Source organism: Bombus impatiens, unplaced genomic scaffold, assembly GCF_000188095.3.
Source record: "Bombus impatiens unplaced genomic scaffold, BIMP_2.2 scf_0577, whole genome shotgun sequence".
Lineage (NCBI taxonomy): Eukaryota > Metazoa > Arthropoda > Insecta > Hymenoptera > Apidae > Bombus > Bombus impatiens.
This window is the reverse complement of record NT_176996.1, coordinates 257,025-276,453: the sequence shown is the minus strand read 5'-3', so window position 1 is coordinate 276,453 and position 19,429 is coordinate 257,025. Positions and strand designations below refer to the sequence as shown.

Genomic DNA, 19,429 nt, shown 5'->3' with positions numbered 1-19,429 from the left:
ATATAAAAAATGTAATACAGGGCAAAATGTAAAGTAAAACTTGTTCATTCTCGGCTTAGTTTTCGAGAATATCGAGTTTAAAGATTTATCAAGTATACTTGAACGTTAATTCCAGACTGGATAGGACTAAATAACAGATACGAGATCAAACTACATGTGAGAATAAATAGAAAATGCGTGAAAGGAATAAAATCTTGCGTCTTGTGAACGAATTTTAGTCTACATCTTCAATTTATTTGTACGAGTAGATCGACCTTCTGTCGCTTATTTAGTCCTGTCCAGGCCAGAATTATCAGTGTTCAAGCGTATTTGATAAATTTGCGAACTCGATTTTCTCGAAGATTGAGGGAGGAATGACAAAACATTATTCTGTATCTTTTTATCTTTACAAGTTATTCGGCCGGAACCTTAAGTATGTACGTAATGTTAGACCCTTATTATACAATATGCATCGAAGAGTTTATAAACTATTCTGTCCGACAATGACTAGTAAGGAGTACAAAAAACTCTAAAGTAATATAAGAATTTGCAACGGCCAGATTATCTCACGATGACCTTTTAATTTTTAATCATTCTTGAGACGTTCCAGTTCATTCGCATAGAGTATCTAGCGTCGTTAATAACAAAATTTACGTTTCTTCAATTCCGATACCTATTATTTAGCTTCATACTAATTAACGAAATGCTGTCAGACTAAATACATAAGGTTTGGCCCCCATTAACAGTTAAGAATGTTTTAATATACATTTAATTTAACGACAAGGAGCTCGCACGTCAACCTTTCTCGATACCACTTATAACTTTGCGAATATTTATAATATCGTATAATATGAACAGGCTATCGATTATTTCTCTCCCGAATAAAGCATAGACAATCTATACAAAATATTAATTATACTTGCTTACAGCTAACTAATGTCGATGCTGATTAACTATGTTACAGAACCAATTTCTGCAATAGAAGTTAATCTTTAAATCGACATCTTCAGATTCAGCGAATTCCGATTTACATGATCGATACAGGATCTACAATTCAAATTGCAGAGTTTCGATTTAAAACAAGAATGGAGGAGGAACTTGTGAATATCGATAGAAAGTGACGAAACAGGTGCCTGATTAGTTAATTATCAAGATAATAACAATTGATGATGGATACGATCAAATAACCATAAAGACATTGCTTATCTGTATTCTCACTTTCCATTATCATTAATGTGATCCGTAGGTGCTTGCATTTAAAAGAAATGCCATAGCTTATTTGAAGTAAGGAGAACTTTTAGACTATGTTCAATACCGTAAATTGTTGTTACCTGTGTCAAAGGAATAAGTATAACGTTCGTTATTCGATATTAATTGGTAAAGTGTAAATTAATTTACTAAAATTAGTATCAAAGTATTTTAGGAATAACCGTGTGTTAAAATTACTGAACAATTTCAAAACAGTCGCTACCATGTAGAGTAGAGTGCTCCTTATCCGAACACCCATCAGCCGAATACTCAGATAGTCCAATGTTCTATTATCCGAACATAATATTTCCTAGGAACGGATGCCTTTTTCCGTTTCAAATATGTACAGGGATTAGGGATAGAATTTATACGACCCGAACTACCATAGCCTGATTTTCCGCACTCTCGGTTTGGTGAAGGTTGACTTAGACCTTGAAAATCTGGATCAAAAGGTCAAACTTTTTTATCCTTTTATATGTTTATTTTATAAATTAATTTACTTGTTAATATTTCTATTATATTTGCAAGAAAAGTCACAGCAGTTGAACCTTTCTCTCGGAGAATGATATTAAAGTTCCATTGGTTGCGGAATGTTTTTGTTTGGGTGTATGCTAATGATACAGTTGAATCATTTGCGCGTTATTTCGTGCCTGTTAAACATATCAGTATTCCTTGACAACATACAGGATGCTGCATTTCTCTCTGGTATCCTATTGAAAATCCTTCAAATATTCCATCAGTAAAATGATGAAACGCGAGGTAGGAATCCGTTCTTGGAAGTCGGAATGCTGAGAAATCGCTGTTTAGGTTCAGTCGGAGTGGATGCGAGATTGGATCGAAGATCCGTGCATGATATATAGGAAACGCGATTGCCAAATAGTGTGGTCAGAACGGCGTGCAAATTTTTTTAGCAAAAATTTGCTTATTGTCGAGTTCAACGATAAATATCAATGATTATACGTAAGGCGCTTAAATTATTTTCTGATTTTGTACATTTATAGACCTATGCAGATGTCACGGAAATTAGTTTTTAAAATACGAGGAGTAAAGATAAGAAATATTGCCCGTTTTTTTTCCTTTTTTTTTTTTTAATAGAAAAGGTCTAAAATTCTGAATGAATGAAAATATAAAAATTGTTTATTCATTTAAATGGTAGAGATATATTCACTTCCCAGAAATAAATAAATTATGCATTCTACTGTGATTATTACACTTGCGTGGTTTTAAAGTCTTCGCATTGTCCTGTCTATTGCTGTTATTTTGAGTATCGCAACTTTTTGATGTTTGAATAAATATGTATATTTATATCTATGGTTTTAAGGTAGTTGGAAAATTTTGTTGTTGTGATATCTGTGACGTATATAACTATGAATACTATTATTATTCTTTTTTGTTGGATAGAATGCATTTTGTGATTTTTTCTTGTTCTTCTTGCGTGATGCTTGCGTCGTTTGGTATTACAACGTCGATTAGGTGGGTTTTCTTCTCCCTTTTATTTACAAATATGGTGTCTGGTCTGTTACATGCAATTGTTTTAACATTGTTTTACACGTAACTGATGTGTATTGTTTTGTCACGGCATAACTTGTAGCTTTCGCTTTCAAGTAAGTTTTCGGGTTTTTATATAGTACGCAGTGTATGTGTGTGTTAGGTTCTATTAATATTACTATTACGCGTTATATTGTCATTAGCATGAAATTTAAAATTACGTTATCTTTTCTCACAGTTTTTATTACTTCACTTATAATTACCTTTCAAACATTTCTAACAAAAGCAAAAAATATTTCTATCAACGAAGCTGATTACTGTAATTCTCTTTTAATATAAATTTATCGTAAAGTAGATAGCAAGTATTTAACAAAATTCCAGAGACAAACAATTTTCTGAGCAAGAAAATGATAAAACGTAAACGGTTTCAACTATAATATTTCATTCATATTTATAATTCCTTCCATTGTTAAATAATTTATGTATCTTTTTTGTTCCCTATCAGACATCTACTGCACAGTCTATTCTTTCATGGAGTTTCAGCATTGGCTATTGCAGAAAATCTAATGTCCTTTGCTATGCAAAACATCTGTTTAACAGTCACTAACTTTTCCTGTAAATTACGAGCAAAGGGAGTCAAGTTTTATAGACATAGTAATCAAATCAGAACTTAAAAGCTGATTAATTTAACTCTAAAACTTTCTTTATCCAATTATGACTAGCTTAAGCTAAGGATGTTGGACTAAGTGCCACTAATATGTTAGTATCAAACGATCCATATCGTGTCCGACAAAAATGATGTCTGTTAAGGGAAACTCGACTCCTTTTCATTATGAAGAGCGTAACGCAATCTTTTTTTCTCCATTTTTGTGCCATTTGCGGCAATGTAACGAAAAATGTTTTGAAAACAGTAGTGGAAATAATAATATTTCACTCTTTGATACAGAAAGAGAGAATTACTACGGCATGTAGAATCATATATTCAGGCACTCTAATAAGTAAGTAATTCAAACTTCTACAAAGAAAAAGGCAGAATGTTGTATTGCGAAAGGCGGTGTGCAATTTGAACAAGTGTTAAAATAATGCACTTCTTGAATTTGTTGTAAAATCTCCCGCAATTTTATATAAAAAAACATATGGACTATTTATGTTACTCAAGCAGTGCTTGGTTTCGCTATGAAAATAAAGTGTATTCAGAATCTTTTCATCATCATTCGCAGTACACTCGACACACTCTTTTTATTACATGGCCCCAAATGGTAGAAAAATTGTGAATCGCGTTACGCGGAGCATAATTGTATTTCTTACATATAATTAATTTAAATGTAAATTTACAGACTGTATTTTGATCAAAACAGAGTTTGATTTAATTTTTCTAAAGTTATTCTGCTTTAAAGAGTGTTCGAATATGAATATGATCGACCGTACATAACCCGATTATTAAACCGATAATAAGGATATATTGTAAGTTGGTGCTTGCTTAAATCAAATTTGTCGAATATTTATAACATATTTATAAATACAAGGGTTTTCAAAATATTTATAACATACTCGTAAACAGAAAACAAAATTTAAACTGTCGTTAACAATCTTTATATTCTATTTATTTTAAACAGAAACAGTACATCTAGTAACCAGGTAGAAATTGAGGTAACACGATGTATTTGTCTGTTATTGGTGGACGTAAATACTAATTTACATAACCAACAGCAAAAATAACGTGTATATTAAAATTAATATTGCGTTAAAGGCGAAGTTAAATTTTGTATGCAAGTGGAATTTTTGTATACCAAGCGAAGAGATAGATGCGAGATTCCTCATCATGCAACGCGATGTGATTGGGGCTGCAGGTACATGTTATTGAGTAATTAAAGCGTGTGTTACGATAATCTTACTAGCAATGTTTCGAATATTCACGCACAGTAACAGTGACCAGAAGAATAGGTGAGAATGTGTTCTCGGAAATCACTGAACTGCCTGACTAGGAGTCGGTGTTCGGGGTTAGTTGCCGGAGGTAGGTTCGCTGCTAGGAGTAGATGGACCGGGGTTGAGAGCGCGTGCCACTCTGATTGTGGCGGCCATACTGGGACACACGAGCCACATACCGACGATTCTTGGTTTCATGCGGCGCGCCCAGACACCCTGAGAATACTTATGACTTGCTGAAGCGGTGCGGCTTGCCGTCTAACTAAGGACGCCGTTTAAAAAACCGCTTACTTTTATGTAAAAAGGTATTTACTAACTTTAAAGCCAACAATTAACGAATAATCTCGCTTTGTTCGTGAAAAGTTTGCTTCACGTAATATGTAATATCAAGTTGAAGATTCAATATCGTCAAAGATTTATATGCTGCCCTGCAGATTACGTATACGTAGCAAGGAAAATGAAAGACAGGCAATTTCCCAAACGATGGATTGATCGCGGTGGAGAATTTCTATGGCCATCACGCTCATCAGATCTAAAGCTGCTAGGCTTCTTTCCGTGGTAGACGTTAAAGAACATAGTGTACCGAGGACAACACCGGAGAATACGAAATAACGAATTCATGAAGTATTACTGGTTCGTTAATAAATTGCATCTTTGTAGCAATGTCAATGGATAATGACAGCAATGCGCATGCAGACAACAGAGTGCAATAAAATGAAAAATATCGAGTATAGTAGTAGGAATACTCGTCATTTCTTCGGCGGAGTAATTTCGACGAACACCACGAGTAAAAGGCTCAAATCGAATAATATTAAGCATCAACTTTTCGTGTGCCGAGATACGAGCACAAAGAAATATTTTCTATGTGTGCATTACAGCGGAAAAATTTAATTTTACTTTTAAAAATTCATCTCGAGACTTCTGTTCGATGCCAGGTTTTTAAAATCTGGTGCGGGTGCGCGGTTCGTGTGCATTAATTTACGCAACAAAGAGCTTTTATAACATGTTGGGGTGAGTTTAAAGGTTGGAAGAGATCGCATGCAAAAAGCTTCCGTTCTTGTTACATAAGCCGGTTTTAACTAACTTCTCGGTACACTAACTATGCCCTATGTATAAATTTCAGTTCAATCAGAGAGGCGCACACTTCTTCGCGTAGCAAACTTTCATTTCAGAAAATGTTTACAGGCGGTTAAATATAAATTTAAATACAAGAAAATCTCGCAGAGCTTCAGCCTGAATGAAATTTGCACAGACAGAAAGCAGGACTCGCAGTTCCGTTTGCTCGAAATTTTTAATTTTCTTTGCGCTAACGATTGCAGTGAATTGCGTGAAATTTACTAAATATAACTTGCCTACTTGGACTGAGTGTATTTCTATGTAAAATTCTACATAAAATCAAAATTCTTTCTCGTGTGATAAGAAATGCTGAATAAATATTAATCAAAGAATCATTTGTTCCAAAGTTACAGGCGGACGAGCATTATTCGCTTCTACCACGAATGTTTCAAATTGGTATCATATATTTCAATACGATACAACGTATTCGAATACTATAATGTGGGTTCCTTGGAGACCGTCGTATACGTACATTCGTAAAATTCACGATTGTATTCTACTTCTCAACGGAGAAAGTTTTCCATTTATTGCTTCAATCTGTGTATCGTGTACCGGTAAATTGTAAATTCGTAAATGTATAGATAAATAAATACTCGTGTAAATATAAGCAAAAATTTAGAAACAAGGGATTTCTTGGTTTATGTCCGTAGAACATAAACTTTCCGTTTATTCGAGTAATTACGATACTTGTCTTTAGAACGTGATACAATCTTTTCTGAGCACTATATTTTCAACAATGTAATTTCTTCTACTTGTAATAAATTATATGCGACTATATTGTTTTCCACTCCAATACCCTGTTAACGTTGAAATCGCCACTTTCGCGAAATCGACATTATCGAATTAACGGGAAGATAATTTATAAAGATTTAGAAGTTATAAATCGTTACATGAATTTACAAGAAGAGAAATTGTTCCAATCATCGTCTTTTCTTAATAAGGATTTAACTGTTGTCGGGATCTTTTTTAACACGAAAGTTAAATTATTTTTAATGAAACGAAAATGTGTGTCGTTTCCAAGTTATTATTTGCTTATTCTATCTTACACAGTTGCTCGCTATTAACGATCTTTTCAGTCGGTATTATTTCATCATAAGCTGAAATGAGAAGAAAATTTGTCCTTAAATATCATTAAAAATTTGACAATATTACAGTCGTATAGTATCGTTAAATACCGTGTGTATTATGCTTTAGTTTTGGAAACAATTTAATAATGATAAAATAACACGGAAGGTACCACTAATTCTCTTGCTGACACGTTTCCAAGATTTCCTGTATCTTGAGGTTAAACGATCCATGAAAGAGAATTATACAGGACTAAGAGTCGTTAGAAATAAATTATATAGAATGTACCGTAATACGTAATAACGTAAACAGATCATAAAATGTGTATATATTGTATGTAAACAACTGAGAAAATGATTAGAGACAGGTAGACGGATACGTTCGTAAATGCAAGCAGAAAAGTGAAAATACATGACTTGAATATTGTTTATCTCGAGTATTTGTTCCAAATGATTTCGTGTCTTTCGTTTATGGCTTAATAAAATTAACGAAGGGTGACATCTTCCCCCAAACAACGTTTTCATGGAAGTCGCGAAGGGTGCGACAGAAGACAAGGGAATTACGATACGATAGTAATAGCATCTGACATTCACGGATGTGAAATTTGATTCTCAGAATAGCGGTATTTAGCTTGTTCTTGACGACTTCACGGGGGTTAAATGGGTAAGGAAAGCGACTTACATAGCATGTTACTGGCAAACTCTGTAATTTGCCTATCCAGGCAAACTGTGCAATTTCGCCGAGAATAATGGCTTATCTGTTGTGCTGCTTTTGCGTATGCGACGATACACTACTTAATTTGCTTCTCCGTAAAGATGACGCGTGCGATGCGATATGCGTCAGATCAATAACGTACTGTTACATTTCAATGTACTAAAAAATAATAATTAATAATTAAGTGATATCAGTACATACTGGAAAGAGGAGAAAGAAAGAAGTGATTTATGTGCGGATAGATTTGGGAACCTAGAACACTTAACAAGGGGCTGCAGGGAAACCGAAAGAGGTGTCAGGTTGGAAGATGTAGTGAGCGGAAGACAGGATAGAGGGATTGCGGGATAGCTAAAGAAGCTGCAAAAGAAAAGAAAAGGAGAAGGCAGGATATAAGCAGACCAAAGGGAGTCTTCGTGAGCATAAAAGGATGCAATAAGTAGGATAATTATTAGTCGGAGTAAGTCGGAGTGTGTGAGGAAGGGAGAGTGAATGATTCGAAATGCGCGGACAAGATCGCTTTGTAAATATAGATGTTTGTAAAGCAAGTTCAGCCGTTGGTTGTGAGGCCATATAAATATATAAAGGACATTTGCTGAATGACGCATTAGCAATTTATCATAATTTGAACTTCCAGCGTATAATATGATTGCGATTTCTTGTTTTGATACAATTTGTATTTCATATGCGCTGAAAAAATGTACCAATATATACCAAAATATATGCTAGTTTAATCAATACTCTCAAACAGTTTGTAATAAAAAAATGGAACGTTAAAATAACAGAATAATCGAGTAAAAAGATGATAAATTTTCACATACCCATCAAATGCCTAATTATACTGCCCAAATCTAAACTTTACTTATTAGGAGAAAACCACGGCACATTGATAAGATAACTGTCCCTGTTTAAAAAACTAAATTTTGTCCTCAGCTTCAACAGCGCATCTTGAACGTTTCTCAGGGACAATCGGTATTTTGATCTTACAATCGCCAGTGACGAACAGGTCGTTTTGCGATAGATATGCCATTTTAGAAATTGTTGGAAATTCTGTCCTAAATCGAATCGTGTTTTACAAGTAAGTTGATTAATAACTCGGTGAATTGTTCTTGGTCCTTTGACGACAGACGACTGACATTTTTCATTTCACTGGTGTACGAGTTGGGGAAATTTGCAATTCTGTCAGGCGATCCATAGTTTAAGAAAACCTGCTGTAAGCGCACAGAGCTGCCATTACGGCCGATGTTATACGCGTACTTCTGGGACAGTATGTTTCCGGGATGAAAAATTACCGGCGACATTGAAACGTCTCTGGCAATCGGGCTCAATTGTTCCATCTTCCGGTTCGTATTAACGTAAGGCCGCGACTTAACGGAATTAACGAGATCGTGTCTAGCTCGTAAAGGGCGGCAGAACGCGGCAGAACGCGGCAGAACGCGGGGCGGAAGTGGCGGCGGTATGATGCAAACGCAGCGGCCCGCTCGAAGCACCGTCAGGATTTTGATAACATGTGACTTTATCTGGAATTCCCGAGCGCACAGGTAGCCTGTTTACTTAAGATAATAGCAAAGCGGAGTGGCTGGCTGAACGTAGATGGAAGGCTGGCGAGGGGAAGGCGAAAGGAAATTTCAGCAGGCAATGTCGAGTCTCTGGGAGGAGGGCAGACGAAGAGAAACGAGGAAAGAACGCGGCGAGTCGAATGCTCGGGGAGGGATAGGATCTCGGGCGAGCGGCGATAGAGGAGCAGAGCAGCCGAAGAAGGGAATCCCGAAGAGGAGAGGAACAGTAGCTGGAGGGTTGCTTTGCCGCAGAGACGGAAGCGGCTAAGGATAAAAGCGGAAGAGTGAAATAGAGGGGGTGAGATTCTCTCTCAGCCGGGCTACAAGAACTTCATTTTCCGAGCCATTACGCCCCGTCCCACTGCGCTACCCTGCAAACCCCTTTACCCCCTTAAATTAATTTATATCGAAATTTTAAATGACATTCATCGGGTCGAACAATAAATAACACTACCAGCCGAGGAAACGTAGTAACGTAGAGCCACCTTCTCCAACCAGCCTTTTTCACACTTTCCACTCTCTCCTTTCCAAAAGTTCTTGGAAAAATTTTCTCAGCCATTTTTTCCGTACAGTCCGCGAGCGGATGATAAACTCTACGAATGTAATTGATGCAAATGCGATCTGACGATACAGCAAGTTATATGCTCTAATTATGTAATATACTGCTATTAATATAAATATTAAATGTGAATATAAAACGTGATTTATCTCTGCTCGTGTTTTCTTTTCTTCTTTATTTACCTCCTTCCTTAGTTGCATTTTGCCATACTTATCCACAGTAACAACTATTTATAGCTTGTTGCACTATGCACACACTTTCATTTATTCGCTCATTTAGCTTTTCATTGGAGCTAGCTATCCGATTTTTATTGGTTTGTCGTTGAAACGAGGATATCCACCGCATGTTTTCTTTTTAAGCTTCTTGGTCCTGCTCTGTATCTTCTTTGTAATGTTTTAGCGTGTTGTTTGAATAAGAGTCTATCGTCAACTTTTGTTGATAATTGAAAAAGTGGGATCTCTAAGTATGAATTCTGTAAAGTGTAAGGTACGATTAATCGATTGAAAAGTTTATAACGTAAAATAAGAGAAACAGGTAATTAACATTTATCTAGAATTATATCCTTGAAATTGAATCCTTTAGAAATCATTTGGAAAATGAACGATATTTTTCATGGCATGAAATATTATTAAGTTGTACGTTTTAGCTATAACGTTAAGTAAAATAATGGAAAGAAACGTCTGTGTTCATTCAGTCAGAAGATCGGTAACAGAAACGTATTGCAAATGCAGATACGGTTGAGTAAAATTTTAACAACCTGGCACGGTAATGGTCGCTTTTATAATAATCATCGTGATATTCCACGGAATTGGTCCTTTTCCTCGTGGATGTCGGTTTCCACTTTTAGCTTGAATGAATTCCATCTCTTTCTCTATACCGCTTCTATGTTTCAGTCAAGCAAATTTGCACGATTTGCTGTTTCAATAAACTCGAAATGGAGACCAGTAAAGTTGCACGCGATAGAAATCTTCAATGTTTCTCTCCCGGTTACTTTAAATATGTTATTTCAGATATTAATTAAAAGAGTACTTTTGCTTATTAGCCAGAAAATGTGGACGTAATTATGCGTTTATTTAACGGCAAATCGTTGTTTAAAGCAAAGTCTGCCATTTCTATCATAATCATAATCTATCATATCATAATCGTAAATTTATACATATTTATATAGGATGTCTCATTTTGATCGATTCGCGCAAACATCTTCCAAACAGTGGCTTATTTTAAAAATTCTAATTAAGATGCATCGACACCATTCGATGCACTTTTTAATTCTCTACAAAAAAAGTATTAAAGTACTTGTGTCGAAAAATGATTAGTTTTAAAGATATTTTAACTTTAATCTTCTAAAACTTATTGGATGAAAGACAAGGAAAGACAACGCAGTGCTGTTATGATTACGTTTTCCGTGTCTCGTATCCACAGAATTTTAATGAATTTCTTATTGAAATATCTTTGAAATTAAGCAGCTTCAGATACAAGTCCTTAATATCCTTTTGTAGAAAATTAAGAACCGCGCCTTAAAATTAGGTTGGCTTTGAGATCAGTTAGACTTTTGGTTTTGGAGCAGAACATTTTTCTTCCCATTTTGGAGGAAGCCTAATCGATCATTTTCTAAGGATCGCCCTGTATATATGTAAGCATCTTACACCATAAAGGCGGATTTCACGCGACGATACGTGTCGTATATCGTAATACGCTTATAATAGATACTGAATATACATGTGTAGTAACGCATACCAATGGAAGCGTTCGCACGACGATTCTCCACAGATATAGTACCGCGATACTGATTTCCTGTATCCCGAGATCCTCGGCCGCTAGCTATACTTTTCCTATGAAATCGGCAGACGAAACATTGGAACAAATCGTGTCATTCACACGGTAAAGACATGGTACGGTAAAACTCGGTTTATATAAACCGGTTAGGTTGATCCATATGACCGAGTCGTTCACTTAATACGAGTCCGCCTATGATTTTGCGTTCGGTTAGTAGGAGTCCATGTTCGTGCAAGGGGAATCCAGGAGACATTTGCATTCAAAGACATAACGCTGCAAATTTCTATCTATTGCGAAGATGAGAATGCGTCACATAACGCGTCCCAGTACTGTTCACATCTTGCTGCGAGACATTCGTACAAGTGGATCGACGCTCAGCGGCAGTTCAGATAATAGAAACTCGGCTAAAGTTCAGTTAATCAGGCACTACTAAAATTTCGTTTATTCAAACAGAGTTCATATAAATAGAGTTTCATTGTATGGTATCCATCCTTCGGCATCGTTTGTTCCATAAATTCCATGATTTTGCAATTTTTACAATGTGCATCTAATTTTGATAGGTGATAAGTTTTGGTGCATAGTTGAATCTGTTATTATAAAAAGTTGAACAACAAAAATAGCAAACTATCGGATGCCAGCAAGAAATTACGATATATGTATGTAAAGTAATGGCTCTTAATATTTTAGGCTTCCTTCTTTGCTCTGCATAATTGTCAACGTATGATTTGAAGAAGATATATTTTGCGTCTTAATATATCTTCAATGAAATTTTACCTACTTTTCTTACGCACATACGACTTTATAACCCTGCGATACTTTCAAATTGTCTTTATTCTTTCCATAAACATCTTTTACTTATTCTCCTGAATTATTTTCAATTATAATGACATTCGGCGATCTCTTTAGCAATTCTAAAGTACTTATTTCTTTGCCAATCCAGTCTCTTACATGTTTTGTTGCATAAACCTGTTGCGTTATCCTGTTGAAACGTTAAATCTTCACGTGTGATTCTAGATCTGTATCCGCTCGTAGTAATGTTCTCTTTTCACTCGTTTTTCCTTTTAGCTCTTTCGTATAACGTCCAAATAGACAAAACTTTAAACTTGTCCATTCCTCAAAGAATAGATTTTCATCTAAAACGGATGCTCGAGAGGAGAAGTTACTCTCAACTGAAAAATGATCTGAACAAATGATCGATACAAGAACAAATGAGATTATATTTCATTCTCAGATGTATCTCATACGCGTATCTTTCACTGTTTCGCACGGCGATACACGTATTGTCTCGTGGAACCGTTATATGTTGTACATTAAACCAGTTACTATATGTTCGTATGTAATAGAAGGAATAATTGCTGAATTATGCGAATGGATAATCGATGTCGTGCTATATCTGTCAGAATGTACATTTTAACCTTACATTTACTGAAAAACAATATTTTCTTCTTATAATGTTGGACTTGTTGCAGATATGGATAAAATTGCAATCACTTTAATAGCTCCGTTATTTTGGAGCTATGAGAAACCTTTATTAGCAAAATGTTCGGTATAGAAAGGTTCTTGATATGGCGGTAATAATTGTTTTTAAATGCATCTACCTCTGAGTATAGAAATAACAACATAAATGCAATCATATGTCATAGAGAATTGAGACCTAGTGTATTAAAAAATATATAATAAATGTAATATCGGGGAAAAGGGCCTAAGAAACATCGAGTTAACCATGAACAATGTCGCGAGAGCCGAGGCGCCGTCGGGTCTATCAATGTGTCATCGGTCATTTCAAGTGCATAAGGGCCTACGTGACCCTGGCTACGAGCGTCTGCGGAACACGTGTGTGGTGGGCCTAGGAAAAGACAAACGGATGCTAGAACGGCCAGAATGTTAGTTGAGAAGCGCAGTGTGAGTTGAGAGGTCACGGAGTATGAATCAAGAAGTCAGAGAGTGAAGGAGCGGGAGAGTATGATAATAAGACGTACGACGATATTGTAATCGGTTCTTTTGTTATTGAGTATTGCTTATTAAACTAAACTTAACTCTAAACATAACATCATTATTGTCCTTGTGCTTACTCTAAGATCCATAAGTTACTACATAAATGTTATTACTGTCACATTATAAACTTCTTTATACTAAACAATTTTTGCTAACAAAGTTCCTTTAGAACTCCAGGAACAACGAAGCTGTGCAAGTACTAACTCTTATTGGATATTTCTTTTCTGCAGAGTACGATATTGATCAGATATTAATCCAAGATACTCATTTGATATTGAAATCTTAATTTATAATCATAGTCATAGTTCCTCGTAGCGAAACATGTTTCAAGTAACGGTTGAATGATTACATCTTTCTCGAAGAGTACATCTTTCTCGTTGGTGAATGCGATTGAAATATTGTAATTTAAACAATTAAATATTGAGAAATCGAAATTTTCTTATACAAATGTTAACTACGTTTAGCAGAATTGGCGCTTAAAACGATTGTGTTCTACGGTTCCATGAAATGTAAACAGTTGAGAAGTATTCAACCATCGACCTAATGTCAATATTTAGCTGCTGCAGATATTTGTCCGCGTCATTTTTACAGTATTATACATATTTAGTTAGTGTACAGTATCGCTCCGATATTAAGCACACAAAAGAAGAAAAAGTAGATATGTTATCAGTTTATTCTGAAGTTAGAGTAATTGCAGCACGCGTCAAACGATGGTATACGGTGAGATTTCCTCATAAACTCTAACCGTCTGGTAATACTTTCAATAATGTTGTTAAATAATTTCAACAAATTGAAAACTTTTCATGTAAAAAACCGATTCGAAGTAAAACAGTGACGAACAATGGAAACGAAATTACACTTTTGATCGCAGCTACATTGATCCGTCAGTATGCTATCGCGAAATTGAAAGGCAATATGGAATTAGTCGGGCAAGCATCGTATAGTCGCGCATACTCCAAAGGCACAAAATTCATCCACACCGTTGGTCAAAAGTTTTAAAGTTCACTGGCAATGCTTTTTATCGTCATTTAAAATTTTGTGAATATTGATTTAGATAAATCGATCGTCAACATAGACAAAGCAAAGTGTTAACGTACGGTTTGGTATACTCGGAAATTGTATTATAGGGTCATGTTTTACGAATGTAGCACTGGCCGGATCAAAGTATACACGTTTCCTAAGAGAAATTTTATGCGCATTATTGGAAGATTTGCCCGTTAAATATTCCTCGAAAAACGTGGATCCAACAAGATGCATGTTCTGCGCATTGTGCAGTAATGGGAGAAAACACATTGAATGGGTTATTTCCAAATCATTGGATAGGAAGAGGCGATCATACTAATTTTCCAGCTGAAGGATAAAGTCTGCGCATTAGTTCTAACTACAATGACCGCTAAATATTGCAAAATGTAACCCGGAATACTATACAAGATTATAGGTAAAAAGATTGCGTTGTTCTACTACCTTTCGACATTAATTGGTTCCTCTTATCGTTCTTAACAAGGAAGTATCAAAGAGTTATCAGTTCGCGAAGAACTCGATACTTTTCGACAACTCTAACTATTTCTGAACGTTTACAACAAATACTCAAACATTTGACCGCTATGTTCTAAGTATTTTTTCATTCGTTTTCTTAAATTTTTCATTACACTATTCATTTATTCAGCACTCATACTCAAACAGCTCGTTTCAATTCGTTCTTTCGTGTCATCTGCTAGAATACAAGTTTCTATTCACGGTCCATTTTTGAAAAAAGCCCGTAAGAAAATGTGAAAGGGGTTTAAGTCAGGTTTTAAAACCCTAACCCATTTTTCTTCACAAGTTGATGTTAAATATGTGTATCTCCGTATGGCGCGTGCGTTGCAAGCCGGTGCTCCATCCTGCTGATAGTACTCGTATTTCAGATGGTTTCGCGTCTCTGATGGAACATCACGTAGCAAATCGGGTAATGTGAATTCCAGGAAATACGGATATCGTTTAGCATTTAAAGTATTGTGGGGAAAGAAATACGGATCCATAAGGCACGTATTAAGAATTCCACACCACACGTTGATGCATCTTACTTGATTGTTCGTATTTCTTGTAGAACGTGGATTTTCTGTAACACGTCTACTTTAGGGTAGACGTGCTCGTTGTGTCGATTAAAAATCCCATTACTAGCAAAAGCATTGATAAAAGTACATTCGTTTGTCCATGGACAAAATGTTCGCAAAATGTTTGCACAAAATGTTCACTTCGCCACTGTCTTGAGAAAAATCGGCACAACTATATTCTACGAAACTCATCTCCCGCATATAAAATATCCTACATGGAGCAATGATATTGGTCACAAAAGCCTTATAGATACCTACGTATTCCATTTTTGCTGCAATGTGTCGATAAACATTTTTATTAAAATACCTATGCAAGCACCCTAAATTAAACAGTGAACAGCTGAAAATTTCATTCGGATGATTTTATATTTTGAATGCAAACAAATTCATTATCGTGAAACATTTCGTAATATTGCCAATTGGTACATTATTTTCATGCGTAGAGCAATTGTCATATCCTGTATTACCAATAGACTTCGGTCGCTATATCGTATCCAAGCGTATCTTTTTTAATTTACCGACAGTACTTTGTTTCGTGACTTACTTAGATTAGACTCCAACTAGCAAAATACAATGTCGAACAAGTAACGACATTTCGTGACAATATCATTATGATAGTTGATAATTCATTTCATTTTACATATTTAGCTTATTTTCCATCGTTCTATTATATTTTATGTATTTCATATGTATCCTTTCAGTCGCTTAAGTAAATTTATTTGCATTTCCACATTAAAACATTTTTCAATTCCTCTACTAACATTCTTTTGTTTTATCAACAAATGTTTGTTCAAAGCACCTAATTTGTTTTCTTATTGTTTGAACTTCCACCTTTAATTTAGTAAAAAAAAATTGTATTGATTAGTTATTTAGTTTCATTTTTATCGCAATTTAAAAATGGAAAAACAAGACGCGCGTTTAAGACATATTTTATTTCCGAAAAGGCAGGAACGCATCGCAAGCACGCAAGCAATTATGCCGTATATGGGAATGAAGCCTTGAAAGAAAGGCAGTGTCAAAATTGGTTTGCCAAATTTCGTTTTGGTAATTTTTCGCTGAAAAATGCTCAACAGTCTGGCCGTCCAGTTGAAGTTGATGAAACCCATATCAAGGCCATTATCGATTCAAATCGTCATAGCACAACGCGTGAGATTGCAGAGAACCTCAATGTATCTCATACATGCATTAAAAAAAATTTAAGACAGCTTGGCTATGTCAAGAAACTCGATTTATGGGTCCCTCATCAGCTTAAGGAAATTAATATGATACAACGCATTAGCATCTGCGATTTGCTTCGGAAACGCAATGAAATTGATCCATTTCTGAAACGACTGATTACTGACAACCAAAAGTGGGTGATGCAAGATGAATCAGTCCAGACGACACCAAAAGTTGAGATTCACCAAAAAAGATTATGCTGTCAGTTTGGTGGGATTATACAGGAATTCTGTACTTTAAAACCAGGAAACCAAATGATTAATTCAAACGTGTAAGTTCAACAACTCGCCAAACTGAGCGATGCAGTTCAAGAAAAACGGCCAGAATTAGCAAATCGTAAAGGTGTTGTTTTCCATTTATTTCGTTCCATGCAGAACTCCTTAAATGATACAATTTTTAATGACGCTGATAATGTAAAATCACATTTAATTCAGTTTTTTGCTAGCAAAATCGGGAGTTTTATGAACATGGAATTATGACACTGCCTGAAAGATAGCAAAAGGTCATCGACAAAAACGGACAATACCTAATTGAATAAAATTATATTTTTCCTTCTTATTTAAAATACGCAATTACTTAGTTGCCAACCCAATATTTCCATATTATTACATCTTTTAGTCGTCAACTCCGCCATAAAATATAGGTTTGAAATGCACAGAATAACTCTGCTTACATAGTGGAACACGACATCTGCAATCTTTATTACTAGTTGTGCAAAAACAGTATGACACAAAACATTACGCATTTGCATCATGTACTTGAATATGAGTGAAACTATAAAATAATGGATATAGATAATAAATAATAATATTATAAGAACGTGTATGGCCTATTTATTGAAGTCCGTATACTAAACGGGTATATTTTATTAAATGCTCTTAAACTACAAAAAATAAGTATGTAGGAATGTTATATTATTAGTTTGAAAGTAACAGTATGATTAATACAATATCGTTTGCACTCACGCGTAATCGAATATAAAACCCCGTTTCACGTATTCGTTACTCACCACTTGTACGACACAACGACACAACGATCTTCACACGACGATGATAAATTCAACTCTGACTCTCTCAACTCTCGCTACAATCTTTTTCACGCTCACATTTATCCAAACATGCCTTGGCAACGCTCACAACGCTCTTTGGCAACGTCAACATATCTGGACAACGCTAATAAACAACCACTCCTCACGCCACGTCCCTCTCTGACGTCACACCATCCCACACATATATATATATATATATATATATATATATGTATAATCTATAAGAATACTGGCAACATATAATACATGAGAAATAACTATTTAGGCAAATATAACTTCTCAACAATATTGGGAATAGATTTACTTCGCAATTTATTACAACGTAATGCTAAATACAAGAATGTAAAAGTAAAGACAAACACTCTTGCAAATGGTAAGCTTTTGAATATAAGATGTTTTATAGTAAACACGATAGCAGTTACATGTATGAGAAAAATTGTTCAGAGTGTTGACCTTGGCAACAAATTTCAAGCTCATTGAAATCGGGGAGGTGTACTTTTTCCTCTATAATTACCGTAGTTTGTATTATTGCAAAATTTTAATTTATTCTGTCAATTATGCCTAGTAACATATCTGATAAGAGATGTGATAAAAAATTCGTATAGAAAGTTCGTTGTTACTGATCATTGTTGCGAAACAGGTCAAAGCTCATTGATATATGAATTTTTTGGGAACATTATTGCTTTTTGATAATATTTCCTTTTAAATAATTGTACAAAATCGTTAAAATTAATATAATATAAGCTACAAACGATTGGGCATTGCAATATTATCTCAAACTTATTATCAGTTCAAATAAATTTCATGTCACTTAACCGGTATTTTAAAAATTCAACAATTAATTAACCGACTAGTTAAATATATTTTACACGGACAAAATAACATATTTAGTATAGGATAATGTATCTGCTTTTGAAAGTTTAAGGTTATGAAGTAGTAATATGTACTATGAAGTGTACTATATTATATTAATTTATAGTTTATGAATTAATAAAGTAATAATGTACTAGTTGTATATATTTAATTATTGTCTTTGTTCATTACAAAATCACTAATAATAACTGATAAGTTTGCAAAGGTTTGATTTTCTGTCACACATTGTTATTTTATTTTTACAATATTAAATTCTACCAACACATTCTGCATCTTATTTTAATTAAATGCAATTTATATTGAAACGAGAATAATTATAATTAACGATATCGCAGTTAAAATTGATCGTTACTTGATCACGGAATCTAAGATTTCTGTTTCTCTAGCATTTAATATGTGGCACAGCTAATTCTGTTATAATTTACACGAAGTTATAAAAATTTATTAAAAACATAATTACCACAAATATTTTATAACAGACGTACTTAATTTTGTTCTTATTCCTCTTATTATTATGTAAAACGTATGTAATATCATGATATAATGTGTGTTTACAAAGGAATGGAAGATAGAAAAGGCGATTGTTGTTCAACCTGAGCTATTCTCGCCAAACGTACAGAAAGCAGCACAACTAGATGGTTAGAATACGACTCGACTCTCCCAAAACGCAATCAACATTCTCTCGGCAACGCCACTCGCAAGCTCTGCTTCTCCGCTCGCACGCTGCTTCTCGACTCGCACGCTGCTTCTCGACTCGCACGCTGCTTCTCGACTC

General features: G+C 34.9%; 2 protein-coding genes across 3 annotated transcripts in view; one reads left to right on the top strand and one right to left on the bottom strand.

Moving 5' to 3' along the window:
• Positions 1-19,429, bottom strand: part of LOC100741264 (4-coumarate--CoA ligase 1-like) — a 76,212-nt gene that overhangs the window by 14,757 nt on the left and 42,026 nt on the right. The window contains exon 1 of one of the 2 annotated variants that reach the window (XM_033322173.1): positions 19,115-19,133. The exons of the other annotated variant lie outside the window; for it this stretch is intronic. The gene's annotated coding sequence lies outside the window, so the exon portion shown is untranslated. Of the gene's footprint in view, positions 1-19,114; positions 19,134-19,429 lie in introns of those variants that run through there. 2 annotated transcript variants of the gene reach the window in all.
• LOC117151980 (histone-lysine N-methyltransferase SETMAR-like) lies at positions 15,257-17,008 on the top strand. The gene is made up of 2 exons (XM_033322171.1): positions 15,257-15,367; positions 16,439-17,008. Exons 1-2 carry the CDS (start codon positions 15,257-15,259, stop codon positions 17,006-17,008), a joined length of 681 nt encoding a protein of 226 aa, XP_033178062.1.